The sequence below is a fragment of the Balaenoptera ricei genome, chromosome 2, assembly GCF_028023285.1.
Source record: "Balaenoptera ricei isolate mBalRic1 chromosome 2, mBalRic1.hap2, whole genome shotgun sequence".
Classification (NCBI taxonomy): domain Eukaryota; kingdom Metazoa; phylum Chordata; class Mammalia; order Artiodactyla; family Balaenopteridae; genus Balaenoptera; species Balaenoptera ricei.
Genome location: NC_082640.1, coordinates 73,326,670 through 73,354,511, shown reverse-complemented (window position 1 = coordinate 73,354,511; position 27,842 = coordinate 73,326,670). Strand labels below are relative to the sequence as shown.

The 27,842-nt window shown below is 46.4% G+C and overlaps 1 protein-coding gene across 26 annotated transcripts; it reads left to right on the top strand.

The window, feature by feature from the left end:
* TPM1 (tropomyosin 1) lies at window positions 1-27,842 on the top strand. 26 transcript variants are annotated; one of them, XM_059913108.1, is made up of 10 exons: window positions 4-293; window positions 1,040-1,165; window positions 1,356-1,481; window positions 13,649-13,782; window positions 16,115-16,232; window positions 17,449-17,519; window positions 17,778-17,853; window positions 18,833-18,895; window positions 19,183-19,252; window positions 20,674-22,379. In XM_059913108.1, exons 1-10 carry the CDS (start codon window positions 180-182, stop codon window positions 20,754-20,756), a joined length of 981 nt encoding a protein of 326 aa, XP_059769091.1. In that variant the 5' UTR covers window positions 4-179; the 3' UTR covers window positions 20,757-22,379. The 26 variants fall into 26 exon arrangements, with proteins under 26 accessions (XP_059769098.1, XP_059769101.1, XP_059769096.1 ...); XM_059913109.1 differs by lacking the exon at window positions 17,778-17,853 and adding an exon at window positions 18,298-18,373 and having other exon boundaries at window positions 5-293; XM_059913107.1 differs by lacking the exons at window positions 17,778-17,853; window positions 20,674-22,379 and adding exons at window positions 18,298-18,373; window positions 27,004-27,842 and having other exon boundaries at window positions 6-293.

The window sequence follows — 27,842 nt, the reverse complement described above, 5'->3', positions numbered from 1 at the left end:
GAAAAAAGCTTTTCCAAAAAAGTATTGGCTGTCTTGAGGAATGCGGTCGCCCCCTTGGGAAAGTACATATCTGGGATCAGCAGGCGGCTGTGCGCTCGCACTCCGGATCGGCCTCCCCACCGCGCTCTTGCCTCCCCGCTCCCGCCGCCGCAGCCCCAGGGCCCCTCGCCGCCGCCACCATGGACGCCATCAAGAAGAAGATGCAGATGCTCAAGCTCGACAAGGAGAACGCCTTGGATCGAGCGGAGCAGGCGGAGGCCGATAAGAAGGCGGCAGAGGACAGGAGCAAGCAGGTCTGCCTTTACGGCCCTGCGCCGGCCGGTCGCCCGCGCTCCGCCCGCCGGGGACCCCGAGCCCCGGGACCCGGGCCTCGCACCCCTTCCCGGCCCCTCACTCCGAGGATTCGGGGAGCCACCCCACTCCAGGGCGTCTGAGAAGGGGGAAGGGAAGAGCGAGACTCCGGCTTATTCTAACTTTTTCTCTCGTCTGGGGACGCTTATTTCCCTTTTCTGGTTCCCAGAGCCCGCGAAGTCCCTTCAAGTCCTAGAGGCACTTGATTCTCAGGATGAGAAATCAGTTTTGGATTCGGGGGCGGGGGAGGGGAGGAGGGTTGAAGGGAATCAAGTCCAGAAAGTGTTAGAAGTTCTTCTGGACTTTTTGACTGGGGAGTATAAAACATTCAACTGGGGGGGGGCGCGAGGGAGGGGGGAGGGACAGTCACACAGTTTGTTCCTAAAAACAAAGATGGACAGACTAGAGAGTACGGCGGGCCGGGGAGACGGGGGCGTTTTTCTGCACCCCCAAGTTGTGGGCTTGAGCCCGCTGAGACCTCCGCAGGAGTCTCGCCCCGGGAGCTGGGGTGGGGTGCGGAGTGGGCTCCGGGCGAGAGGAGGTTACCTAGGGACCCTTGAACCCCAACTCGGCGGCGCCTCACACCCGAAGGGCCCCAGCCAACCCGGTGCCCGTGTGTTGTGTGTGTGTGTGTGTCTAACACCCGGTCCGTGCCGGCCGCCCGCGCCCGCCCGCCGCCGCCCCCCAGCTCGAGGAGGACATAGCGGCCAAGGAGAAGCTGCTGCGGGTGTCGGAGGACGAGCGGGACCGGGTGCTGGAGGAGCTGCACAAGGCAGAGGACAGCCTCCTGGCCGCCGATGAGGCCGCCGCCAAGGTACCCGGGCGCGCAGCGCGGCGCACGAATGGCTAACTCTGTCTCTCTCTCTCTCTCCCTCCCTGTCTTTCCCTTTCTCTCTCCCGCTGTCCCTGTCCTTCTGGCTCTGTGCACCCACACCCCTCCCCTGCGGGATCACGCTGCCTGCTGCACCCCCCTCCCGTCCCCGTCCCCCACGGCCAACTCCCAGCTGGAAGATGAGCTGCTGTCGCTGCAAAAGAAACTCAAGGGCACCGAAGATGAACTGGACAAATACTCCGAGGCTCTCAAAGATGCCCAGGAGAAGCTGGAGCTGGCGGAGAAAAAGGCCACCGACGTAAGTGCACACACACACTGCCTCCCTCACCTCCTGCCCTGGTGGCCGCTCTGGGGTCACCACAGGGGCCAGAGAGCACTGGAGGAGGGTCACCTCCTCTTGCTGGAAACCCGCACACAGCCTGCCATGGCCCAGAGCACTGGATGCTGCCTCCGACTGCTACTGCACACATTCATTTTTATTCCATCCATTCCTCTTTCTTTTTCTCCTTCTTTCCCCCACCCCTGGGGGTGGAGGGGGGTGGGTGAGAAGCTGGAAGAATACAGTAACTGAAATTGGACTCTGGAGGTGAACCCTGCTCCATGGTGGCAGAAAACCTCCGAGGTGTCGTCACCGAGGTTTGTGCAAACAGAATGCCTAGTTTTCTCCACTTTCTTTCCTTTTGCCATCTCTGGTGGGTGGCAAGGCCTGGTTTTCGGTGGTGGGTCTAGTCAGGACACACACTAGAGATGGCATTGAAAAAATGGCATGGTGCTACTTAGAAGGCTAAGCTGGATGGTGGGCCACAGAAACACTTGAGGCCTCCTTACTCACTAGGGAAGCTTAATCCAGCCCTTAAGATCTGCCTGGGAAGACGATACTTGCTTGGGTCTGCAGTCTGAGGGCACTAGATCCAGAAAGTAAGCTGGGAGTTATATATAGCTCAGTGCTTTATATGGTATAGTGAGCTAGCTGCCCCCGACTCTCCTGCTCACCCCACCCCAACCTGTCAGCCTCTGACAACCACCACATAGTTTCAAGGATGATGCACACACCACAAAAGCTCTGCCAGCATTTTGTCCACTGCCCTCTGGAATCCTTTTAGCCGAAGAGCTTGCCTCTTCTGCTGCATAAGTCAAGACAAGCATTAGATTTCCAAAGGACCGACTTCTTTTCACACCATTCTAGAAGCTAATTAAGCCTAGAGGCCCAATTAGGAAAGAATTCGTTGGGAAGTTGGTAACAATTTCAAGAATGTATGAGCACCAGGGAAAGCTATGCCCAGAAAGTTGAACTACCAAATGCAACAGCAGAATTTTTTGTATGAGAGTGAAGTGTAAATTGCTGGAGGGTCTGGGTCTTGAAATCAGTAAAGGCTTTCTGTGACATGAAAGGCACGAAATGTAATCTCCGAGTGTGCTTTGTAAATGAGAGATCCAGACACAGGACATTTAGAATGTGACAAAAAGAAAGTTTCAGTGAAAAGCAAGGTCCCTGGAAAGGGGGTTCAGGGAAACACTGATTTAGGTAAAATATTTAAGTTACAAACTACCTGGCTTTAGAAAAAGAGCCAAAAAACACATATAACTCTGCACCAGTTTTGTGTAATGTAGATCAGATGTCTGCTCCGTATATGGTTAAATGGAGGATGTCTGTCTCCCCGAAATTCTCCAGCAGGACGTTTATTTAGCTTTTTCAAAAGAGCCGCTGATAGATCAAGGAGAGATATTCCTTATAAGGAAAAGAATGCAGAGAATTTGAAAATAGCCCAGTAAGACTGAAAGCAAGAGAAGGAGAAAAAAGCTACTACGATTCTTAAGGGAAAAAAATCATAATTATTGTAACTATGTGGTTCTATCATGTCTTTATTGAAAAGTCTTGTTTAATGGTGCATTGGAATGAGGTGAGGCAGAAGTGGCAAAGAGGATATTTAAAGCCAGCTCAGTGGGGGAGGGCGGAGCCAGGAGAAGGAGGAGGGGTTTTTTTGGGGTTTTTTAAAATTTATTTATTTATTTTTGGCTGTGTTGGGTCTTCGTTTCTCTGAGAGGACTTTCTCTAGTTGTGGCGAGCGGGGGCCACTCTTCATCGTGGTGCGCGGGCCTCTCACTGTCGCGGCCTCTCTTGTGGAGCACAGACGCGCAGGCTCAGTAGTTGTGGCTCACGGACCTAGCTGCTCCGCGGCATGTGGGATCTTCCCAGACCAGGGCTCGAACCCGTGTCCCCTGCATTAGCAGGCAGATTCTCAACCACTGCGCCACCAGGGAAGCCGAGGGTGAGGTTTTTGAAGCTGTGTTCTTTTCTTTCCAGTGGAAAACTATCCCTAATATGGTACACTTTTTTTTTTTTTTGGTAGTATATTGATCATCTTCCCCTTTAAGACATTTTAGGTTGTTTGGAATCTGTAGGGATATGCAAGACGTTTGTGAAGAAATACTATATTTAGAGTGATTCCTAGCTAGTAAAAATAGTCAAGACTTGAGGAGGAAGAGACAGATGTCACTAGAGAAAGGTAGGAGAGAGGTCAACTTCCTGAGGTAGAATTGTATTACATTTGGGATTAGGACATTGCACTATTACTCACCAATGTAAAACATTTTCACATTTTTCTACTACTAAAAACATTTTTCTACTAATTTACCAACATACTTTACAAATCCTATTCCAGAAATGGGCTCTTCCTAGCTTGAAAGGTTGTAATTTGCAAGGTCGGATCTCTGATGGTTTTGTTTTGAATTTTTTGTCGTCCCTCCGCATAAGTGAGGCTGAAGGGGATCAAGCGCTCCATTTTCTCTCTGGCCCAACCCCTTCCCCAGTAACTGTGATGTCTCTGACATCTGCAGTATGTGAGTCTTTATTCCCTGTAGGTCTTTGCTTTCTAAATGAGTGATTCTCAACCTTGCCTAAACAATCACCTAGGATGGTTTTAAAACTTAAAATCCAGGCTGTACCCCAGGCCAATTAGAATCTCCGGGAGTGGAACGCAGGCATTAGTATTTGTTAAATACCCAGGTGATTCCAATGTGCAGCCAAGGCCGAGAACAACTGTCCTAAACTCTTGTATAATGACATCAGCGTGAAAATGAACTCACCTGAAACTGACTTTCCCAGATGTTTGAAAAGCAGGACATTAAGTCACTAGTTGGCTGCTTAGAGCATTTGCACCTGTCCAGCAGTTTCTGTGTCTCCTGGAGGCTCCCAGATGCCCCCTTCTCCCACCCTCAAAGTTGGAGGCCCCCAGTCTGTACTCTTAGGGAAGCAGTTGTGACCTCCCTCCTGACTAGATGAACTGTGTGGAAACAAAGCTAGAGGCTCCACCTACAGGATGTGAGGGCCCATGCTGGGCTTTGTGAGAGCCTCAGCAGAGGGAGGCTGTGAGAAAGTCCATAGCAAATGAGTCAGAAAAGCAAGGAGCTTCCTCATTAGGGCTTTGGCGTAGGAGGGGGTTGTCAAGTGTGTTTTCTTTTTCTTCATTATTCTCACACTTAAACACATAGGAACTGACTTGAAGGGCCTTCTGTGAGAAAGGTGAGGAAAGAAAGCTGTGAGACTTAGAAGACATTTAAAAACGTAGCCCAAGGGGAGAATTGGCAGAGGGTGGTTCCCAAAGATTGTGTCCACTTTGGTTTTCATCCAGCTGTAGCCAGATGCTCTCATAGGGTTCTGTAGCTTTCGTTGGTGTGCCTTTTAAGACATCTCAGTCCGGCCCAGAATTGGTCAGATTCCAGAAGATCTCAGAGGCTGATCTAAAACCAGAGAAGGGTGTAACTAGAAGGGACCCTTGAGATGATTGTTTTTGTGGAAAGGAAAGGAAGTCCCAGACAGGCTGGCGGGCTTGAGGTCCCACAGTTGGTTATAGGCCGTAGCCTGACTCTTAAGACAGTGCCTGTGTGTTTATTAACTAAAGCTATCATTTGAGTTAACTACGTACAAGGTATTGTGCTTAGCGCTTTCTGTCATTTCATAATCCTCACAGCAGCCCTATGAGAAACGTACTGCTATTAACCGTGCTTTTACAGATGAAGTCAGGTTATTTTCCGTCACACAAGCAGGAGAGAACCAAAAGCCAGATTCTAACCTAGGGAGACAGCATTTAGGAGGTTTAACCTCTATGCAATATGTTAGTGGTTTTCCCTTCATGAGTTTGGAGGGAAGGAGAGTTGTTGTGGTTAGGATCTTGTGTTCTGGGGGTTCTTTACATCGAGGAACAATCCCTTTGGGGGTACATTCAAGCCCCAAACCCCTCGCTCGGCTTCTCTCCTTCCTGGGCACGGGAATCTGGCAGTCCGGAGCGGAGCGCTCCCGCCGCCAACAGGCGGCACCGTAGCCCTTTGCAGACAAATCCGTTACTCTGGGTTCCCCACGGCGCAGGGGAGGGGCGCTGGGAGTCGAAGTAACACCCTCGGCGCGTTGGCCACTCTCCGGCTCACCAGGTGCCCCAGCAGCCCGCGCACCGCGCCTGTCAGCCCCGCGGCCGCGAGCATGCGCGGTGCCTCCCGCGGTTGGCGAATTCCCGGGGTCCGCGGCGCGCGCCCCGCCCCGCCCGCTGGGCCCGCCCCCGGCGCTCGCGCACCCGCCTGCGGTTCGCCTGCGCAGCCTAGGAGGTCGCGACTTCCGGGCTGTGCCTGGGCCGCAGGGGGCGCTGCTGTCGCGCGCCGCGGCCTGGGCGGGGTGGCCGGTGGTTGGAGTGCGGCAGCAGCAGCGGCGGCAGGAGCGCAGCAGCCGGCCTCTCCCGCCGCAGTCCGCCAGCCTGCCGGCCCGCCGCCGCCCGGCGCAATGGCGGGGAGCAGCTCGCTGGAGGCGGTGCGGAGGAAGATTCGGAGCCTGCAGGAGCAGGCGGACGCCGCGGAGGAGCGCGCGGGCAGCCTGCAGCGCGAGCTGGACTACGAGAGGAAGCTGAGGGAGACCGTAAGGGACCCACCCATCACCCACCCCCGGAGGCGCCTTCTCCCCAGTCGGCCCCACCACGCCCCGCAGGGCCCCCCGGAGCCCACCTTCCCCCGCCACCCCTCCCCCCGCCTCGGGGCGCACCTGGGCCCGCAGGTGTCGGGCTCTGGGGAGGGGCGCTGCCCGTTCACTTCAGCCCTTTTCATCTCGCTGGTCTAAAGAACCGAGGGAGAATTAGGAGTGGTGTTGAGAAGGTTCTGGAAGCAGCTCTTTCCCAGAAGGGACTCTGTGTCTGGGGTGTTTGCGTTCGGCCCGGCGTCTCGAGTCCCCCGGCATGTGCCCGTTGCGCTGCTGGCAATATTTACTCGGAGAGTGGGGACGGAAGAGGTCCCTCCTTTTGGAAATCCGTTCTTTTAGGAAGGGCGCTAACAGGTCATGTCTGAGGCATTGTCTGGCTTTGGGGCCCGGGGATGCTAAACTCCCCCATCCCTGTTTAGCCTTGGTTTCTTGAAAGCCTGTTTCTCTCGGGTGGTTGAGACACTGACAGAGCGTGTTCTGACTTAGTATGCGGCCCTTTGCCCTTCCCTTTCTTAACCATACCTCCTCCCAAGTTCTCTTGTACAGGTAGATGTTCCTTTGTTACCGAGTCTTGAAGAAGTTGGCTAAATAGCTACGATTATTGGGTGTTTTCTCCCGCCGGCTTCCCCTCCCCCACGTTGAGTGTAATACCTGGCTTCCTTCCTTTCCACTAAGGCAAATGCATCCAGCACACAGGAACAGGATTTCAGAGGTAGTTAAGGCGTTTGCTGTTTGTTGATTTTTGAGTGTGTGTGTGTGTGTGTTTTAAATCAGGATACTCAGACACCTTGGGAATTTTATGACAAGCGCTCTTGTGGGGTCCTTCTGTGCTTAATAGAGGCTTATTCTGAGTTGAGAGGTGTATGTAATGGCATTATGGCTGGCTGCAGAAGCTACGAGACATGTTTTGCATAAAATACCTAGAAGCAAATGGGTCCTCTTGAAAGGAAGGCCTAACTAGATGAAGTTTCAGATAAAATAGGCAGGAACCAGGAAATCAATAGGCAAAAGATCATTTTCTGTAGAGGACAAGATAGCAGAGGTCACATGGATGTCTCTGAATTTGGCCAGGCAATGAATGAATTCCGACTCCCTCTCTGGCTCGCAGCTGTCCTTGAACCATTAGAACCAATAGAACGTGATGATGGATAAGAACAAGAACTCTGGGCCCAGGCTGCTAGGATTTGAGTCATTTAACTTCTCAGTCCCTCAGTTCCTCGACTGTAAAATGTTGGTAATGGTAGTGCCTGCCTGTTGTGAGGATGAAAAGAGTGTGTGTAAAGAAGTTGCAATGGTGCTTAGCACACTAGAGTAAGTGACTTGCGTCAGCTGGTGTTAGAACTGCTCCACACTCGGCATTGCTCATTGCTCCTTTGCTTGCAATTCACCAGCTATCAAAGGGTCTTAAAGATGGGCAGCTCATTTCACTACATCTTAAAACACTCCATTTCAATGCTTCTAATCAATTTTTTTTTTTTTTTTTTCTTTTTTCAACTTGAACGGAGAGAGGACACAGGCAGGCTGGAAGGAATGTTTGGTGGGTCGAAGTGGTGTTAGTGGTGGAAGTCGGTAGAACTCCCCTCCCCCCTGCTAAGAAAGGGAATATGTGGTCCTGTATAGGAGAGCCTCTTATGGACTGTTGGCCTGGTGATTGATATTAGACACAGAAGATAAATTTTATGAAGGGCACATTGTTACTATTTTACTCACCTCTTTCGGGCTTAGTTTTTATGACAGTACTCTTGCTGGGCCAGTTGGGTAAAGATAATGCTTTCATTCTTTTCAAAGCTTTATATTAAAAGTGGTTTAGCTTCAAAAATTTTTAAGTGATTTTTGAAAATAGTCTATCTGGATGATTGGATGGGCACAGAACTTTTTATGACAGCAACTTGAGGACTGGGTCAGACCACTGAAGAGAGAATTTCAGATTGAGAGGTGTTCCTAACTTATGAAACTGGAACTTAAAGGTAGCTAATTGAAGGTGGTTTCTTGGTAGTTGTCAGGCATAGCTGTGAGTTAAGCTAGCAGTCACAGTTTCTCTTGGCAGCAAAGATAAAAATTTAGTGACAGAGTCATGAGCCACTGCAAAAAATATTTGGAGAGTTGGCCCTAATTCACATTCTCAAAGATTCAGACAGGCTGTAGTTAATTGGCCCTATTACAACCAGCACTTAACTTTGGAAAAAGCAGCCATCCCTTTTTTTTCTAATGGTTTGTTTTTCCAAGGTGTGTGGGCCCTTCAAAATTTTGGAATGAGGCTACTTTGCTTGATGTAATGGTTGACTCCAGGTCTTGTGACCCACTAGGGTTTTGTTTGTCTTTTGTCCTTATCAAAGGAAAAGAGGGAGCAAGAAGAAGGCAGTCTGCCTTCCTTCTTTCTGGATGGTACACAGCAGACAAGGGGACTTAACAGTTGCAGCCTGTAGGTTCTTAATTGGTAACTTTATTAAATCACAGGAAAAACCAATTTACAAAAATTCCCAGTCCTTCCCTTCTTTAGAGTTGGTAAATATTTCTGAGAACAGGAATCTAAAAGTGCATTTTGTGCCCCCATTGGCCCCCCCAGGGTGGCAGTAGCTGGAGTGTATATATACTCTGGCTTTCTGCTTTCATGTATAGGCAAGGCGAAGGCATTACAATGCCCTGTTCACGTCCCTTCTCACTCATTACACAAATATGCCTCGTGAATGATAGGCTTTGGTGCAGATAGAGAGGTTGTTTTTAACTCTTATCCATGGGAGTGCCCCTTAATGTCATCCGTGGTTTTTTCCCCTTTCCTTACCATATAAGGGCAGAAGTTTAACTTGGCTGTAGTGACTTGGGTCTTACACGGTAAACTGAGTGAAACTTTCTCTGTACAACTACAGTTCTCATGAAATAAAAAGGCCTGACCTTTGATCATCCCATGCAGTACTCCAGTTCAGGTAGGACTTTGAACGTACATTCCAGAGGATTTATTTTTAGGATATAAAATTATTCTCCTACAATTATTTCTTCTTAATTGTCCTAACGGAAATACTTGTTTTTAAAGTAAAAATCATTGCCATTTTTAAATTGTCTTTAGTTATATTGGCTAGAACATCTGGATTTCATGAAAATCTAGGCCCTGTAAAAGTTCTCTTTCAAGTCAGACTTGGAGTAACATTTTGCTATATTGTGTGGGCATGCCCTTGATACCTGTGTAGTTTCTTAGGTAGCTGGTACCTTGTGGAAGGGATTGGGGGGCACATGCAGCTCTAAGGCACCTCACACGTGTAGAGCGCCTGGTGGTTTAACAACAGATCTGCAGGAAGACAGTTGGTAGCCTTTACTAATATAGCAGTCTCTTTTCTGAGTAGTTCATTACATGTTGGGACACAATAGCACTTTTGAAATGGAAGAAACTAGCATCCCAAAGACTTCACCAGCAGTGTCAACACATGAGCTGTCGTTAGAAGCTAACCCAGTACACTATGGGTGATTTCCATGCCTGGAAATAATTTGTGTCTGGGGTCTTGACCCTTCCCAAATGCCTTGTTATTTATATCTGCTTTTTAAATAACAGATGGTCATGTGTCTGTAGGGTTTGTACTGGCAGAGGCAACAGCCAGTTAAGTCTTAAGTAAACTGCCCAGGTGCTGTGATGGAAAGAACCTTAGAAAATATCTAAATAAGCCTCAGAACTCAGAGAATACATACCGGAAATAAAAGCTAGTGCAGGTGAGAGATGTGGGCCTTTTGAACATAGAGCATAATCCCCCCCCCAAAAAAAAAAGTGAAAATAAGGGTGTCCTTAATTAATTTATGGAATTCAGTGTATCTTGAATTCTAGAGAACCAAACTAAATTGCGATCAGACCAGTATGGTGAGGCCTGAGAAGCCAGTGAGAGCCCAGGTTTTTCCCGGGGGAAGCTTACATAGAGATCGATACACCCCAGACACTGCTTTCAGATCTGGGCTGTTACCTACAAGCACCTTTGCCCATCCTGCTCTGAAACCTCTGGGGCAGCAGGCGTTGGTTTCTGGGGTTGAGAACAAATGCTCTGTGTCCTTGTGTGAGCTGGTACCCCCCTGGTGTTACTTGATGATGTTTTCAATTTTATACCACACCTTTTTTCAAAATGGATGGAGAGGACTTGTTTAGCGGATGATATTCAGTACAGTAACCGTTCTTCTAGACCTGGTTAGGTTCTTTCGCTGAAGGCCTTCTTTCAGGGAGGGGGTTGGAGTCAGGGTGGCTGTAGAGAACCTGCTGCTCTGACGTCAGAAAGCAGAAAGACTCCATAGGTGAGAACCACCAGTTCCAGGGCTTCCACGAGGCTCCAGGAGGCCTTGAGAAGGGAGGCAGGCACGCCAGCAGGTGAGGACCAGGGGACTTTGATGCTAGTCTTACCTCCCGCTGATGGCTGTGACCTGAGCATGCTTCAGCCCTTGGGGTCAAAGATCCCTCCCTCTTCCTATTTTCTCTTCTACAAAGAGCTAGATGAGTGGTTCCCACAGGATTTGCCAGCTTCTTTGGATGGTGGGTGGGGTAGAGGGATGGTTGCTTTTTTATAGTGCAGATTCCTGTCTTCCTTTCTGACCTCTTGAATCAGAATCTCTAGGGATGGGGCCTGGAAATTTGTTTTGTTTTTGTTTGTTTTTTTAAATTTTTGGCTGCATTGGGTCTTTGTTGCTGCACGTGGGCTTTCTCTAGTTGCAGCCAGCGGGGGCTACTCTTCGTTGCGGTGCACGGGCTTCTCATTGCGGTGACTTCTCTTGTTGTGGAGCACGGACTCTAGGCACACGGGCTTCAGTAGTTGTGGCACCTGGGCTCTAGAGCACAGGCTCAGTAGTTGTGGCCCATGGGCTTAGTTGCTCCGCGGCATGTGGGATCTTCCCAGACCAGGGCTCGAACCCATGTCCCCTGCATTGGCATGTGGATTCTTAACCACTGAACCCCCAGGGAAGCCCGGAAATTTGTATTTTTAATATGCATCTCCTGGTGAATTTGGACACCCAGCCAGTTGTGGGAACTGCTGGACAATGCCTAGGGACCTTTCCAGCTAAACATCTGAGACCCCGTTTTGTGGACCACCCACAGGTCTGTTCTCTGTGTTGCCCCTGTCCTGGCTCCTAGAGCAGGTCTCCATTCCCAGTTGTTGTTCTGGTGCCGTATAGGAGGCCTATTGACTGGTATTCCCTTAGGACACAACCTCTATTGTAGGTTCTACAAATGCTCCTGGGGAAAAGGAGTTAATGACGTTTATAAAACAGTATCCAGAGCTAAGGGGAAGAACAGTTAGAGTGGAGGTAATAAGAGGGAAGAGGGAAGATTCGGATTGATGGGTGTTCCTCTCGGGTAGGGAGATCTTTTGTGCAGAGGCAGGAACGAGCGTGGGGTGCTGTCTCCTTACTCTCTGATGCCCCAGGTGTGTGAGAGGCCCGGCACCTGGAGGGTTCCTTCCCCGGAGCATAAACAGTCTCCCCTCTGTGAGTGCAAAGTCCTTGAGGTTGGGGCCCAGGTCGGAAACAGAACAGGAAGCTTAGAGTGTGGTGACTACAGAAGTTGTTTTGAAAATCTTGTTGACATTTCTCTGGCTGCAGCACCTATAACAAGGATATTTAAGAAAAGGGGGAAAAATACTTCTGAGTACATGACCCAGACACTCTACTGAGGTTTTTTTGTTGGTGGTGTTTTGGAGGGTGGTTTTTGTTTTGCTCTTCATTTTAGTTTTCAGCTTTCAGGGTTGCTTGCTTGTTTTCCCCCATTCATGAAAGGAATAGAATTTTACTAGAAATGGAAAATATAGAAAAGAAATCTGACCTGACCCAAAAGTATACCCGTAATGTATACCTCCTTCCAGTTTTTTTTTTTTTTTTTTTTTTTTTACATGGGGCTAAAAACTTTTTAAAGTTCCTATACTTAAGAAATGTGTTATCCCTATTACCCTCATCCCTCCTCCAAAAAAAAATCCCAACATTCACCTGCCAGACCTGGTGGAGCCCATTACTAGCCGTGCACCTGCCGTGATCTACTTTGTGGGTCAGTGCAATTGTTAACTGACCTTGGATTCATTTCACATTTCCCCCTGCTCCCTGCCTCCATCAGCCAATTATTACTACATAGTTAATTTTTGAAGAGATAAAAGTGTATTTGCATGTTTTTATAAAAAGTCCTTCACCATGATTGTAGATGCCCTAATCACCTCTCTTTCCCAGAGAGAACCTGGCTTTTAAAATTTTACAAATCTAGATGAGCAAAAAGGAGAATGTTCTCGTGCTCCTTTACTTCAAGGCCATAATCGCAGACTCTAACTACACCTGCCTTTCAAACTGTGTCTCATGGGTCCAGGAACTAAGAAAGTTGCTTTTGTTTAAATTAGGTTGGTTTTACTCATTTTATTCAGTAGACATTTACTGAGCCCATACTCTGTGCAGTGAATTGTGATTCCTTGCACATAAGAAGCTTACAGTTGAGTAAGGAAGACAGGACTGTAGGTAGAGAACTAGCATAGTCCCAAAGTGCATGTTGTAGTGTTTAGAAAACTCCCAAGTGTCCTAAAAACCCCATCACCCTGGGATAAGCACACATTCAGAGTGGATGAGGAAACAGTACCAGATTAACAAATTCCATCTTTCACTTAAGTGCATAATGTTTAAACAGCCATCAATGCAAGTGTATGTAATGGACCGGTCCAGGCTTACAAGTGTTCTGAGGCTTATAGTAACAAATGCTCATAACTGTAGGTAACCATTGCATCCCCCAAAAAGAAACATCTTATTTCAGAGATAGATAGCAAGTAAAAACAGTATCTGTACTGCTTTTCTTCTAAGGAGTTTGAAGCTCTTCTTGTAGCAACCTTGACTTGTGAGAAATTCCTGTAGGCGTATGTCACAAGTGCTTGGGAAATCTGTCTTGGCCCTCTTCCAGCGTGACCAGTTATTCTAAAGGGGTGCTGAAGGGCAGGGGGCTTGCTGGGTTTTGCTGTGTCTCTGTATGGTGTATATTTTAGAACCACTGAATTTAAAACTATTTTAGTTCCTAAAATATTTAATAAAGCCCCTTTGAGAACACAGTCAGCAGAAAGGAGAATTGAGACTCCTGAGTCCGAGTCCTCGCTGGGCCGCTCTCGCCTTGTGTGACTGAGCCTGGGTAAGTCCCATCGCCTCTGTCCCCACCTCAGGCCCCGCCGCGTGCGGGGGCTGTGATGAAGCTCCCCCTTAACAGGCAGGTGAAGCCAGCGTGTTGAAATCTGTGGAGGAGGAGAACCAAGTGAGAGAGTGTCGCTGATGGTCCCTTTGTCCGATGAGGATGGTGTGTGTGGATCTGCATATACCCCAAGGTGGACATTCCCTGGGTAGATCAATGGACGAACGTATCCGACAACTCCAGAGTTGACCGGGGCTTGTAACGCACTTTAGGGTGACTCACCACAGGGCCCAGGCTTCCCGTCTGGAACCAGCGTTTCAGTCTCGGCCCCTCCTGAAGGCACTACCCTCACTTTCTCTCCGACACTGAAACGCCTTTCACTCTCTCTACCCAGGCTGAAGCCGACGTAGCTTCTCTGAACAGGCGCATCCAGCTGGTTGAGGAAGAGTTGGATCGTGCCCAAGAGCGTCTGGCAACAGCTCTGCAGAAGCTGGAGGAGGCCGAGAAGGCAGCAGATGAGAGTGAGAGGTGAGGACCCCTCGTCCAGCCCACCTGTTAGCAGAGCCTTTCCTCCTGGTGGAACGGGAGGGCTTCTCTGATCTTGGGCATCTAAGAATTTTACAGTACCTTGGTGGCACTATTTCCTGACTTGATCCAGGTGCAACTAATGGTTTTTTGTTCATTTAGCATTAGTGGGACACCTTTGTGCAAAGCACTGTTTTAAACCCCAACGTTACAAATAAGAAAAAGACCCCATTCCTGCTCTCTTAGAGCTCACCACCCAGCGAGGGAGATGGACGTGTAAACGGGAGGTTCTAGGGATGTGTTTTGGTTCTTTCATTCCTGCTGACCATGGAGCAATTATGCATTTTTTTAAAAAAAGATAACTTTATTTTAAAATATACCAAGGAAGCCGCATAGCACAGGGAGATCAGCTCGGTGCTTTGTGACCACCTAGAGGGGTGGGATAGGGAGGGTGGGAGGGAGACGCAAGAGGGAGGAGATATGGGAATAGATGTATATGTATAGCTGATTCACTTTGTTATAAAGCAGAAACTAACACACCACTGTAAAGCAATTATACTCCAATAAAGATGTTAAAAAAAATAAAATAAAATATACCAAGGAGGCTTAGGCCGAGGTAAATACAGTATGGGCTGTCAGTTGTCAAATAGCCCAACAAATGAGAGGAAGAGAAAGCACAGATAAAACAGACATATGATCCACAGAAGTAAATTGTTTTGGACTTAGTAAAGCCGATAAGACACACGCGCATAGGTAAGTGCAGTCAGATCTGCGTGTCTCCTGAGCATGCTCCCACTGTGACCTGGCTCTACCTGACTTACTACCCCAAGATTCAGCCTTGTGGTGGTAAAGGAAAACCAGGGCCATATCAGCCATCGTGTATTCCACAAGGCATTTTCTCTCATGTTCAACTGTTCAAGTTATTGTACTCGTATTACTTGGAAGCACTCCAAGAAAGACTCCACAAGACTAGAGAGAGTTCTGCCCTTCGAGGGATGACAAAGTACTGTGGTGTCCCAGACACTGGCAGTGTGTTTCTGCGCTGTGACCTGGGCAGGTGCGCGCAGCCAATCATTTTGTCCGTTTCTCCGTCTTTGAGGTGCCTTTTTGCCCCCTGCCACCATGGATAAAGAATGATTGCAGACTTTAGGATTAAAGAAGCTCTTTAGCTGAAGTTTTCAGCTCATTATTCACTGTTGCTTATTGATTCTTTTCTAATCAAGAGTTTTGGAATTCTTAAAGATGACTCATCATCTCTTAACAGTGTACATATAACCAACGGTTTTGTGGCTGGCTTCTTCCTGAAATACACTTGTTAGTGAACCTGAAAGGAAGGCAATCTGGCAGTGTTAGACTTTGGAGTAAAAAGGTATTTAGGGATCATTTACTCCAGTCCTCTGGTTTTACAGATGAGAAGACTAGGGTTCAGAGACTGGTGTGGCCTGCCCGAACTCTCAAAGAGAATTTATAGCCGAGCCAAGATGCAGGTCTCCCAAAATACATTGCAGTGCTTCATTTAAAAAAAAAAAAAAAAAAAGTGATTTATTTATCTTACTGCCTACTTAGATTTTGGTAAATGAATCCCGTTTTAACATAATTTGTTATTGCATAAATCTGTAATATATCATAGGTCAATTAACATTTTCTAAAACTTAACACCATGCTGAAGGATCCAAACGTACACATCAGCATAGGAGATGGTGTTGGTCCTGCCTCTCAACACCTCTATTATGAGTTTTATTATAGGCAAAACTCAGTTTCTTCTCTAAAGTATAGGTCAACCCACATGAAATTGCCATTTTTGCAGGTCCGATGTGGTCAAATACCAGCAATTTCATTTGGTTCAATCTAATATTTACATTTGTGGCTAAAGGGGTAAGAACAGCTACTTTCTTTGTGGGAAGGAAGTACATGAAGATAAGTTGGCTTTCGTTCTGACTTTGGTCCATTTTCAAGCTGAAGCTTCCCACCAGAAAAGGGAAGAAGTCCCATTATTTATATAGCAGGTAAAGCTTGTTGACCTTCCTTGATTCCATGCCTCCCACATTCAGACAGGATCCTCACGTGATACCTTTCATTTCACATTAGCTGCCTGGGCAGTGTCAACAGTACCAAAAGTGTAAGCTTTCATTCACAATAAACAGAGAGAGGGAAGTGTGTGTCTTTCTCTGCCTTCAGCTCTAGAAAGTCTTGTTTCATGGTTTGGAAGATAAAAGTAGCTCTGTGCTCTGTTTCGGTCTGTCAGTTACACAGCCTCACAAACCACCGTGGCGCAGGGTGAGTTCGTGGAGGTCGCCTCTAAATCTTGGGTCTTCCTGCATGTCTTCCTTTTCAGAGGCATGAAAGTCATTGAAAGCCGAGCCCAAAAGGATGAGGAGAAAATGGAAATTCAGGAGATCCAACTGAAAGAGGCCAAGCACATCGCTGAGGATGCCGACCGCAAGTACGAAGAGGTCAGATCCTGGGGCCCAAGGCCTTGTGGGCTCCCAGCTGCGGCCCAGGAGCGGGGGAGCAGTGTGCAGCCTTGCGTTCTTCAGTGAAACCATCTGCTTCATTAGCAGGAATGGGTGGTTTTGAGAAGCAGAGTTCCTTTGTCCCCAGAAAACGGTTCTCAGTTTTGATCCTGCTAGGGGATCAGTTGCACTGGGAAAGACCAAAGCTTTCTCTGTGCCCCCATGCCTCCCCGCCCCACCCCAAACACACACACAAAGACCAGGACAAAAGTTCTCTGGTCAGGAGAAGGGAGAGCTGGGCCTCTTGTGTTCTGTGGAAGGGCCCTCTCATGCTGTCACCACGCAAGCCGTGCTCCCTAGTGTGATTCATCTGGCGCGGCCCAGTTCAGTCAGTGCAGAGGCACAGACCGTGCACTTGCCCCCTAGATTCGTGAGGCCTTTCTCTCTGTCCTCCTCGCTCCTCAAGGTTCACAGGTGAATCACCTCCTGGTTCGTGCCCCATGAAAGCAACCTCCTGTGATAACAGAGCCCACGTGACTGTGTTTAAGGTTTTAGTTTTTCCCTTAATGTACTATGGCTATCCTGAAACACCACTGACTCTTCTTCGTCATCATCTCCCATCTCCAGGTTACACTATGCCCACTAATTTTGAAATGCTTCCTAGGATCCCTTCTCTCTGGTCCTTTCTTCCACTGACCTCGTTAGTCACCTCAGCAGCTTCTCATGTCAGCCTCTCTTGCCGTTTCTGTTGGCATTTGTAGCCTGCGGCACACAGAGGGAGTCGAGGTACAGAGCTCTAGATGGATGGAGTTCTCAGGATTATTTTCAGTCTTGTCTTGCAGCCCCGCCTTTTCAGCATAAAAGGCGTCATGTCTCATCACACTGCTAGTTTCGAGACTGTGAACTTCATCTCTCTCCCTCCTTCCACACTTGGTCTGGCTGCTATGTAATTATACAGGCTTCACCTAGGTAGGACTAAAGATGAGCCAGCCCACCCATAACTAACCATGCTGGGTCTTGGTGAGCAGAAGCCTCTGGTCTCCTCTCCATGGGCACGCCTGGTGGAGAGTCGCTTCTCTCCAGCGCACGGGAAAGAGGATCATCTTGTTTGGAGGCAAGAACTCCTAGGGGCTGACGGGTCCAGGCCTCACCCCACACCCCTCCTCAGAGCTTGGAAGCCCCATGGTGTGTGTGTTTTGTGTTTGTTCTGCTGCAGGTGGCCCGTAAGCTGGTCATCATTGAGAGTGACCTGGAGCGTGCAGAGGAGCGGGCTGAGCTCTCAGAAGGGTAAGCGGGCCCGGCGCCAGGAGGCGGTGTGTGGGGTGCTGCGGAGCAGTGACTAAACAGCATGACCTTCTGGCAGCTGCACATTTACCTGTTTCAGCTCCAGGCTCCTTAAGTGCTCATTTGACGTGGATGAGCCACGAGTATGGAACACGGAGGACTTGCGTGGGGTGTCTATGTATGAATGCGTGTATCACTGCATGCCTTACCTGCACACTGATTTTGAGAATGGCCTTGTGCATTTCCTGTGTCCACTAACAGCCAAGTTCGACAGCTGGAAGAACAATTAAGAATAATGGATCAGACCTTGAAAGCATTAATGGCTGCAGAGGATAAGGTACTGATGGCTCATGTATGGGTTTTAGGTTTAACTGCAACCCAGGCGTCTTTCAGCTTCCAATGCCTACTGGTTCATTTTTATAACGACTGCACCTTCACTACACCCTCTGCTATCTTATACCTTGCTTTAAGTGCTTTCTTTGGGTCCTTTATACTCCTTTGTTTTTCCTTCATAAATGCTCTTTGGTGCAGCCAAAAAAGAAGCCAAATTATCACACTTCGAGGTTGTTGGATTTTGTCACCCTGCCTTTCTGCTGTTGGAAGGTTGGGAGCAGTGTCCATGGCAAAATTGAGCGTTTTAGTACCTTGATGATTTGGCTACTTTAAGGCAGCCCTTTGTTCTCTAGGACTCGGTTTTCATTTTTTCCCATCCCTCTCCTTTTTCTCTCCTCCTTCCTTTGGCTTGTCTCCCACCCTTTCTACCTCTGATCGAAAACGTTAGCAAATGTGCCGAGCTTGAAGAAGAGTTGAAAACTGTGACGAACAACTTGAAGTCACTGGAGGCTCAGGCTGAGAAGGTAGGCCAGGAGCACGGCGTGGGGGAAAGGCATCTTTAAGAGCTGCTCTAGAGACACCCGCTTTTTCTCTTCTGGGGCCCTGCCGAGGAAAGGAATAATCCATTAGACACTTTAGCAAATGGCGTCATTTTGAGGCAATTTCCTGATGATTATCAATAACAGATTCTTTTTTTTTTTTTTTAATGGAGAATCTATTTTATTTTGAGTATGTGAGTCATCTGTAACAATTTAATTTAAACCAAGTGCCAAATGGATAAGTTATCTTGTTCTTATCCCATGTAAAACAATAGGCAGGAAAACAGAGAATGCATTGTTGTATGCCATTTGATATCAGAGGCTCCATTACCTCCTAAGAGATCCTCAACATCTGTTGGCTGGGCTGACACTTTCGTTGTATTAGAAGACCTCAGTGTAGGGTGAGCTATGGCCTGACATCTGGAACATTCTTTCTAATTACAGTACTCGCAGAAGGAAGACAAATATGAGGAAGAGATCAAGGTCCTTTCTGACAAGTTGAAGGAGGTAATATTAAGGGTGTTTTGGACAAAGCCAGCTGGATTGAGTTTGTTCTTACGGAACTGTTCAGGGCTTTTTCATTTTAAAGTTAGAATGATCCAGGGATTTTCAGGGGTGGTCTTGGAGAGTGAGCTGTGCTAGCCACCTCTCACTGTGGTGATTGACTGGCAGGTGGTCTCAGACCCCTTTCATGGGTGCCAGGCTTGATTTTCATTCTCTAGTTTCTCTGTATTCGTAGCTACCAGAAATCTAAAACTTCCCAATTCTGATTGAAATAAATTGAATTATTGCAGGCTGAGACTCGGGCCGAGTTTGCGGAGAGGTCAGTAACTAAATTGGAGAAAAGCATTGATGACTTAGAAGGTAAGATCTTAAGTTTTTTTAACTTAATCCTTATGGCCGAGTAGTGACCTGGCGAAGTCATTTTCCAATCATTGCATCCTCCTTGATACACTTCTTTGCTCTTGCACATTCTTCCTGTCTGCCCTTTGGGGTTTTCATTCCGTGGCTCTTAAACTCTCTGTTCACCAGATGACCGTTAGCCACCAGACGGGGCCCATCTCTTTTTGTAACAGCAGATGCCAAACGGCTCTACTGCACACTCTTCGGAAGTGTGGCAGGTTTATTTCTCACTGTGAGTGAGGTGGTTATAGGTGAGAATGACTGGTGTGTTTTCTGTCTTTAGTGATATCTCCTTATGGCCAGAATGGTATAGATTTGTTTTTAGGCACAACTTCCCCCAAGTGTGAATTCAGTGTAAGGGTTTAGATTTTTTTTTTTTTAAGTTACTAGTCATCTTGGCATGTGCTGCGTATCCTGACAGGGGGGTGGAGGGTGATAGGGCACTACACTTTGACATTATACTTCAGCACTTCTCCACTAAGATATTCAGGTTTTATTTTAGTCACACCCTCTCTGTCTCTCAGAAACCCTAAATGTTGAGCTCTGAGGCTGTGAAAAAGAAAGAAAAAAATATACAAAATATATACATCAAAGGCAGAAGTGGCTAGAGAAGGGACTGGAGGTTGGTGCAGATGATAACCAAGCTGGTGGAAAAGAGAAAATGACAAATGGTTGCAAAACAATCTGCCAAATTGCAGCAGAGTATGAAACCTTCATCATTAGAAGAACTGAATTGCAGATTTGGCACAGCAACACCATAAAAAGCGTGGCTCTCCTCGCTTTTCAAGCCTCCTGGACCAGCGAGGGCAGCTTGAGTGGGCAGACCACAGGAGTAGTCTGGATGGCACCAAGAAATCCATACCCCGGTGGTCTAGTTTGGTCCGGAAGTCAGTGGTTTCAGGGTGGAGCCAGATAAGGATTACAGACTGTAGTCACAAATTGTTTCTTCACAACAATGCCCTTGGATATTTTTTCCACTGTTTATAGTGGCAGGTGGCTGACTACTCCAGTGTAATTAAATTACAGCTCTCTGAAAGAAAGACGTTCTCTTACCCCTCTCCCAACCAGGAGACAGCCTTCTGTGGTTTTGTTTAGGATTTAACGTGGTTTACTGATATACCTGCCATATTTGTTATGATTTTCGTATTGAGTTTCTTGTTTTATTTTCTAATGGGTTTTGTTCTTTTTGTTTTTGTTTCAATTTTATTAAAAACAAAACGCACGCCTCCTGCATTGGCCACCTGCTGCGGCACCAATTCCTTCATGCATTGCCCTTTTCTTGCTGCTGTGTCGGGATGGCGTCCATGCCACCCTCACTCACCCTCCATCTCTTGATCACTCTCCATGTCCTTGCACCTCTGCCTTCCACTTCCTGGTCATAGACGAGCTGTACGCTCAGAAACTGAAGTACAAAGCCATCAGCGAGGAGCTGGACCACGCTCTCAACGATATGACTTCCATGTAAATGTTCATCCACCCTGCCTGATCACACCCGTGCCCTCATGCTAATATGATAAATTCGCCACCACTCCCTTCTGTGTCTCCAGAATCTCCATCTTTACACCTTTATGCTCACTGTCTTTGCATAATCTAGGATAGTCATTGTTTTTTCACATTCTACTAACATAAAGGCCAACTGGATTGTCTGTCTATACAAACCATTTTCCTTTCAGAATCCATTCATTTCACATTGTCTCAGCTAGATCGTTCCCATGAAGCAGCGAACTGGAATATGTGTGACTTGGGCACTGTCCTTTTAGGAAATTAAACTAGGCTCAAGTAGAATTGGTAGGCCACGCAATTGTGCAGGCATTTCCCAAGAAATATCAAAAGTCGGTTTCCTGAGATTCAATTAAATACAATGTGAACATTTTTCGTAAAAGAAATAATAAATTTAAGGAACCCAACACTGTCAGATGACTGAGGCTCTTAGAGAAGGGAAATTGATCCAGAACAGCATAAAGAATGTTGCTGTAAAAAGTCACACCTTCCCTTTAAGAATTCTAGACGGAAGTGAACCCTCTGCCGCGTAGCCAAGCCTTTAATTTTCTGTTTAGAGAAAAAGAATTAACATACAAACACCACAACCTGTGTCAAAGAAATGGGCCATAAGACACAGATGGTGTTACGTGAGTTTGGGAGTTAATGGCCCAGCTTTTACTGCTGCTGGGCGGTAAGAGTGGAGTCGATAGTCTTAATCTCACGAGAACCTGGAGCATACACGACTAAGGTACATATTACTAACCAAACCTGAATGTTAAGCTTTCTCTGCCCCTCTAAATTCTAACCTGGAATGTTTCACAGAGGCTTCCTTTTAATCTCATAAGATGGCACTGAATTCCATGTAAGCTGGAAATTACAGTTTCCTGGCCCACCTGTCATTCCTTTACCCGTGCAGAAAAATGGTAGCTTGAAGAGCGTTGGCAAGTGCCTGCTGCCTTATAGATTATAGAATCGCCACACTACCCTTTGAGACACGACTGTCCCCATGGAAGCTAGAGAGAATTCCATCCCCTCTTCCCTCATTTGTAAATGAGGGGATGGATCAGATCATCTGTCTCTCAGTGCTAAAAGGTGGTGATTCTATGAGAAAAGCTTTTAGCATTAAGTATGGTTAAGTATTCTGAAAGGTGGGTTTAGCTTAAAATCTGTTTTTAAGTTCTGTTCATGGGTCTTTTGCAATGAAACTCCCCCAGAAGGGGCTTGTGCTGGCCTCGGGTCCAGACACTGGTGGGCAAGGATTGACATCCTCCCATAGGTGCGGCTGGCAGCAGGTTTTGCATGTCTGCTTCTTACCTGTGTTTCAAATGCTGCTCTCATCTGTTAGTTTAGCTTTTCCGTTTTCCATTGTGCCACTTTTTTCCTTTTTCTCCCACCTTTTCTCTTCATGAAGATAAGTCTCTTTGCTTCACTTCTCGCACGACCCCTTCATCAAGCTGGATGTCCCTCCTCTCTGAGTTCTGCAGTTTGTTCTCCAGCTGACCCTGGTTCTTTCTTTCCACATCCTGCCTTAGGGCCAGGCACACACTGTGCTTCCTATTGTACAGAAGCTCCTCATTGCAGTGTAAAATAAACACTGTGTAAGCTATTTCTGTTTGCTATTCTTTTTACTTCTTATTTATTGACATTTTAGTTTCAACACTGAATAAAACTCCAAATCTTCATCACACATATGAGGGTTAATTTTTGGCTGTTGCTTTGCTCTTTTTTTTTTTTTTTTCTCCCCCCATTCTGAACATCATACATTAATATCAAGAGACTCTAAAGCAGTAGTTCCTTGTGGAACTTTTTAAAAAATACCCATGCCTGGGTCCCTCTCAAAGGTTAGAGTGAGGCCTGGGCGTGTGTGTCTTTTTTAGGGATTGAGATGGCTCTGGTATGTAGTACGGGTTGAGAACCTCTGCACAGGGGATGTTGCTTGTTGGAGCCGGAAGATCTGCCTTGAGCAGTGCCTTCCTCTGCCAGATGTTTAGTTGGGATGTGGTGACCCCTCTGTGTTGGTGTTTAGATAGCCCTGCTTGGGAGGGTGTGGCTGCCACCCCACATTGCTAGGAACTTACATATCAGAAAAGGTGAAAAGGAATGTGGATTCAAACAGTGTAAGCTGAGGTTATTGTTGATCATCCTTTTACAGCACAAAGAACAGTTAAAGCTTTTTAAAAGTATATTCATTCCTCAGCCACCTTCGTTTTGATCATGAAATGACATTCTTAGGTTTTAGTAACATACGATTATGTTCAAGTCAAGATTTATTTTTGTGCTCTTAAACTCATCATGTATTCTTTAGGAGGGGTTGTACTTACAGTAAAGCTTTGTGATAATTAACTTTTTTTTTTTATTTGTGAACATCTTTAAAGCATAGCCATTAAAGTTGGTTTTTTTTTTTTACCCCTTAAAAATAGTAGAAATTGTTCAGTTATAGTTTATCAGTTATATTTATAAATTCAAAAACAGCAATTAAGTGATTTTTTTTTATAACACATCGCAAAATTAGAACTTAAAAATGATGTGGACTTTTATTTCTTAATTCCCAACATTTCTCCATCCTCAACAGTCTGGCTGTATTTCTCCTGTGTTTTAAATGTGGGTGACCTTCATCTGTTTGTGTATAGTTTTTCTTAGCCTAAGAGTGTTTATATACCCCTGTATTCAAGTAAATTTGGACAAATTGAGAATGTCAGTCACTCTACAAAACCTCAGAAGAGAGTAAAAATACTCTTTTTAAGAGGTAAGTGAATTTAGTAGTGGTGTAGTGGACTTTTAAAAATTTATAATTTAGACAGTGTCTCTCCCTTGAGAGTGTAAAGTCTTCAGTAATTTCTTGTTTATCTTTTCCTAAGGCTTCTTGGGCCTGCTTTTGACTATGATTCCTGCCTTGTTCTTTTAAAATTCAGAGTAATAGAAGTGGGCCCTTCTCTGAGTAACCCTGCTTCCTGCCATAGATAAAATGACAAGTCTGAAAGTTCTGCTGAGCAGATGTTCAGTTAATTTTGGAGGCACATCTGTTTTTTGAAAGCCCTTCTGGGGATTTTCACACTTCCTATAAGTATATTCTGCAAGGGGAAGTGGGAAACTGATGGATTGGAAGGCAAATTTGGAATAGCCCAAGAAGGTATGGGTGCACAGGAGGATAAATAGCTTTTTGATTTTATCAAGCAGTTGTTGGGGCCCAGGCTTCTAGCTCAAAGGGTCAGGCCATATGTAGAGGCAGCTGCTGCAAGAGCCTTGGTTGGACCAAACCCCAAAATCCTTGCTTGGCACTAGACATCCCAGACATTGGGGAGGTAGAACAGGAGGGAAGAATACTTGCAAACATATAAGCGTTCCAGGCGCCCCCAGGCACACCAGTTCCATGGCAGCTGAAGTGGAGCAGGTCCGAAGGAGGATGTGGTAGGGACAGCTGTCATTTAAGCTGCATTCACATTGACCCTCTGGATTCTCTGGAATTTCTCCAGAGTTCTTCCTTCCCAGCTTGGCTGTGCATTGGCTCAGCAAACTAGGACATCCTACCTGCCTGTGGTGGTATTTCCCACACGATAGTGTGAATGTGCTAGTGGGGTATAGATTTTGCACCCCCCAAACATGCAAGATACCATGAAAGGTAGGAAGGATGTGGTAAAGAGATGAACCATAAATGTTCTTTGCCCTCGATGAGCTGGCTATCTTGTGGGAAGATAGATGAGGGAAGCAAGTCTGAACTAACAGATGGTGTGCATTTAGAGTCAACAAGGAATAGAGACAGTAATTCTGACTGGGCGCTACCTGGAGGAGGTGACATTTGACTGGGGTTTCGAATATTCAGAGAATTTGCATCAACAAAGAAGACAACACAGCAGATAGTCCAAACTAGAAAGCACAACGAATATAGCGTATTCCCCATCTCCTACCATACATGAGAGAAAATTAAAATAAGAATTGATCAATTTCCCCACAGACCTGGGGGCTAGAGACCAAACATTTTTCTTTTCCCTGGGGTATAGGATTATCGCTTTTCAAGATCATTAAGTTAAGAGTTTTGTGGGTCTAGGTCGTCACCGTCATTCGAAACAATCATGTATTCTCCAGCTTTTCATGGTAAGTGCCAGGTTCTTGTCCTTGTTGGGGCATCTCCTGGACCACCAGATACAGACTGACTCTAGTGGCTGCCTTCCTTGCCAAGTGAGCAGATTACATGCCCGAGTGTAAAATGCATTTCACGCTGGTCTCCATGTGGCTGTTTGAGATTTTATTCATTTTATACACGTCCATCTAGCACCAGAGAATGCCATCCTCTTCAGAAGGTCAGCAGTTAAATTTTAAGTCAGTTTTGAGTGGAAATAAATGCTTGTTCTTTTGCTGTTTGAGTAGGGTAACACACCCTGTATCTAGGCTGGACGAGAGTTCAGAATTTGCACCCTCTATCACAGCAACTAGGGGAGGGACAGGGAGCTCAGTTCTGCTGTTAATGCAGCGGCGGTAGCCCCTCTTGGTGCTACCTGAAAGGAAAGCCAGCCCTGGGAGTGGAGATGAAAGGGGTTCCAGGAAGAGGTGAGCAGAAATGGGCAGGTTGAGGCTTCGCAGGAAGCTCTCAGCTGAACCCTAGCGAGGAGTGGGCTCGCCTCCAGCCCTGCCCCTGTTCCTGAGGCTGTTTCCAGAAGCTGCATTCAGCCCAGTTTACACAGTGGTTTTACTGAGATGCACGAGGAACATACCCTCTCTCTGTCCTCCTCCTCGGATCCTGCTGTTCTCTTTCCCTCCTGTCCTGCCAAGAGAGGAGTCCTGGCTCTTCCTAAGTCTGCCAGGCCTTTTCCATCCGCCCTTCCTGGGCACAGGACAGCTGACCACAGGGTAAGGGTAACCTGCTCAGCAAGTGACTGGCGCCCGAGGTACCTCTGTGTTCTGTCTGCGAACTCCCTCTCACCAACTCCAGCTAACCTCTCTTCCTTCTGCCTCTTCTCTTCTGCTAACCTGCTTGCTGACCTGTACAGATGAACTCTACCAGCAACTTGAGCAAAACCGCCGCCTAACTAACCAACTAAAGCTGGCCCTGAATGAGGATTAAACTTAAGTGGGAAAGAGCCTGGGCTGAATTCTAGGAACGCAGCCCATGGGCAGGAAATCTAAGACTGTCATACCTTCACCTAATAGGGTTGAAAACGATTCCTTTCTGCAGAATTGAACATGAATCAGTTGAAAGGCTGACCTTGCCTGCATTTTCCTCTCATATCTGGAATAATTAAGTTCTCTTTAATCCCCAAACCACTTTTATGGTAAAATTACATCTGTGTATATGGATCAATGTTTATAATCAATTCAGCACTCATCTTTGCAAGAGCAGGTCCTCTTGTTTGAGCTGATACATAATGAGGACCAAAAAAATGTTTTCTATTTCCTACAGAGAACTGAGTCTTGCTTTAAGTTAGAAAGCCAAAGCAGAGGGGTGTGTATGTGTATAAGTATATATATATTATATATAGGATATGATATATATAATATATATTCCTATTACATATTCATATTTCTAACTTCTAAGTATCTGGTATAGTGTTTGAAAGATGATTAACCATGCTTGGGCAAAATAGCTTTTGAAAACAGGAGTTCATGTCAGAAGTCCCTGATTATCTGAAAGGTATGCTTTTATTCAGTCTAACAGTGCTGTTGGAATCTGGTGAGAATGTCATGCTAATAATAAATAGAACACTGTGAAAATAATAATAAGAGAATGTCCTACTGGAGTGTGCATGAAACGTGTTGGTAATTTTTTTTTAATGAGTAACAGAAATAAATCGTTGAAAAAGTTGTCAGAAAGCCTATTTACGTCATCTTTGTTTTCTGTGAGACTGTGTTACAACACAACTCTCAGACCTTAACTGCCTGTAACTCAGAACCGTCTGCTTTTGTTAACTTCAGTGCTGCAAGCACCTCTCCCTGTTCCCGCGGCACATGACCAGTGAACCTTCACCAGCCCCACCTGCATTTTGTCCTCAGTGGATTGTTGGTGGAGGTTCACCTGGCCACTCTGTGAGAACCTGCTGTGCCTGTAGTTCCTTCGGGTCCAAGACAGCTTCCCCTTCGTAGGTCCTTGTCTGGAAATGAGTAATGTCTTACGAGCATGCCTGGTCCTAATCATCTCATCCTGTGTTTGTGATTGATGTTTGCCTGCCTAAATGTACAAACCACCACTGTGTCCAAAGCGCAGCTATTCATGACTTAATTTTCTAATCCCACCACAGAGAAAGTGGCTCATGCCAAAGAAGAAAACCTTAGTATGCACCAGATGCTGGATCAGACTTTACTGGAGTTAAACAACATGTGAAAACCTCCTTAGCTGCGACCACATTCTTTCATGTTGTTTTTGTTTTTTGTTTTTTGTTTTGTTTTTAAACACCATGCTTACCATGAAACCCCTTAAATGCATTTTTATTTACTTTTACCACTGTCACAGATACATCCACAAAGTACCAGCTAGATCAGGGGTGGGAAAGACACACACACACAGGCAAGCCCGTGTCAAGGCGACAATGATTTAAATGTGCCATTTCCCAAGTTGACGTTGCCACACTTCGTAGAGAGTTTAGCAACACAGTATGCTTAGTCCAGGAATCCTTGCTGAAGCAGAAAGATTTCCACTCAAAGTGCCAATGATACATGAACAGGAAGATTAATGTTGGAAACACAGTCAGGTGTGGATTGGTGCTACTTTAAACAAAAGGTCCCACTGTGGTCTTTTGTTCAGTATTGTACAATTTAGAATTCTGTCCAACACTAATTTATTTTGTCTTGGGTTTAACGATGAGGTGAGACTACGGATCCTGGCTGGCAGAATTCACTAAAGCCAAGGGTTTGTAAGCCAACATGCTCTTCTGAGGCTTCTGTTTTCTTTTAATTGGCACATTTGCAGTTCGTTACAGCTCGTGGGATAGCATGCGATGTGGATTTCCACCATGTTCAAGTGAAAGATTTAGGCACCACGTACAATGGTGAAGAAAAAACATTGTCTTAAGAGTTATAACTGTATGGAAACCTTGTATAATGATATGGAATAAATGCACATTGTAGGACATTTTCTAAA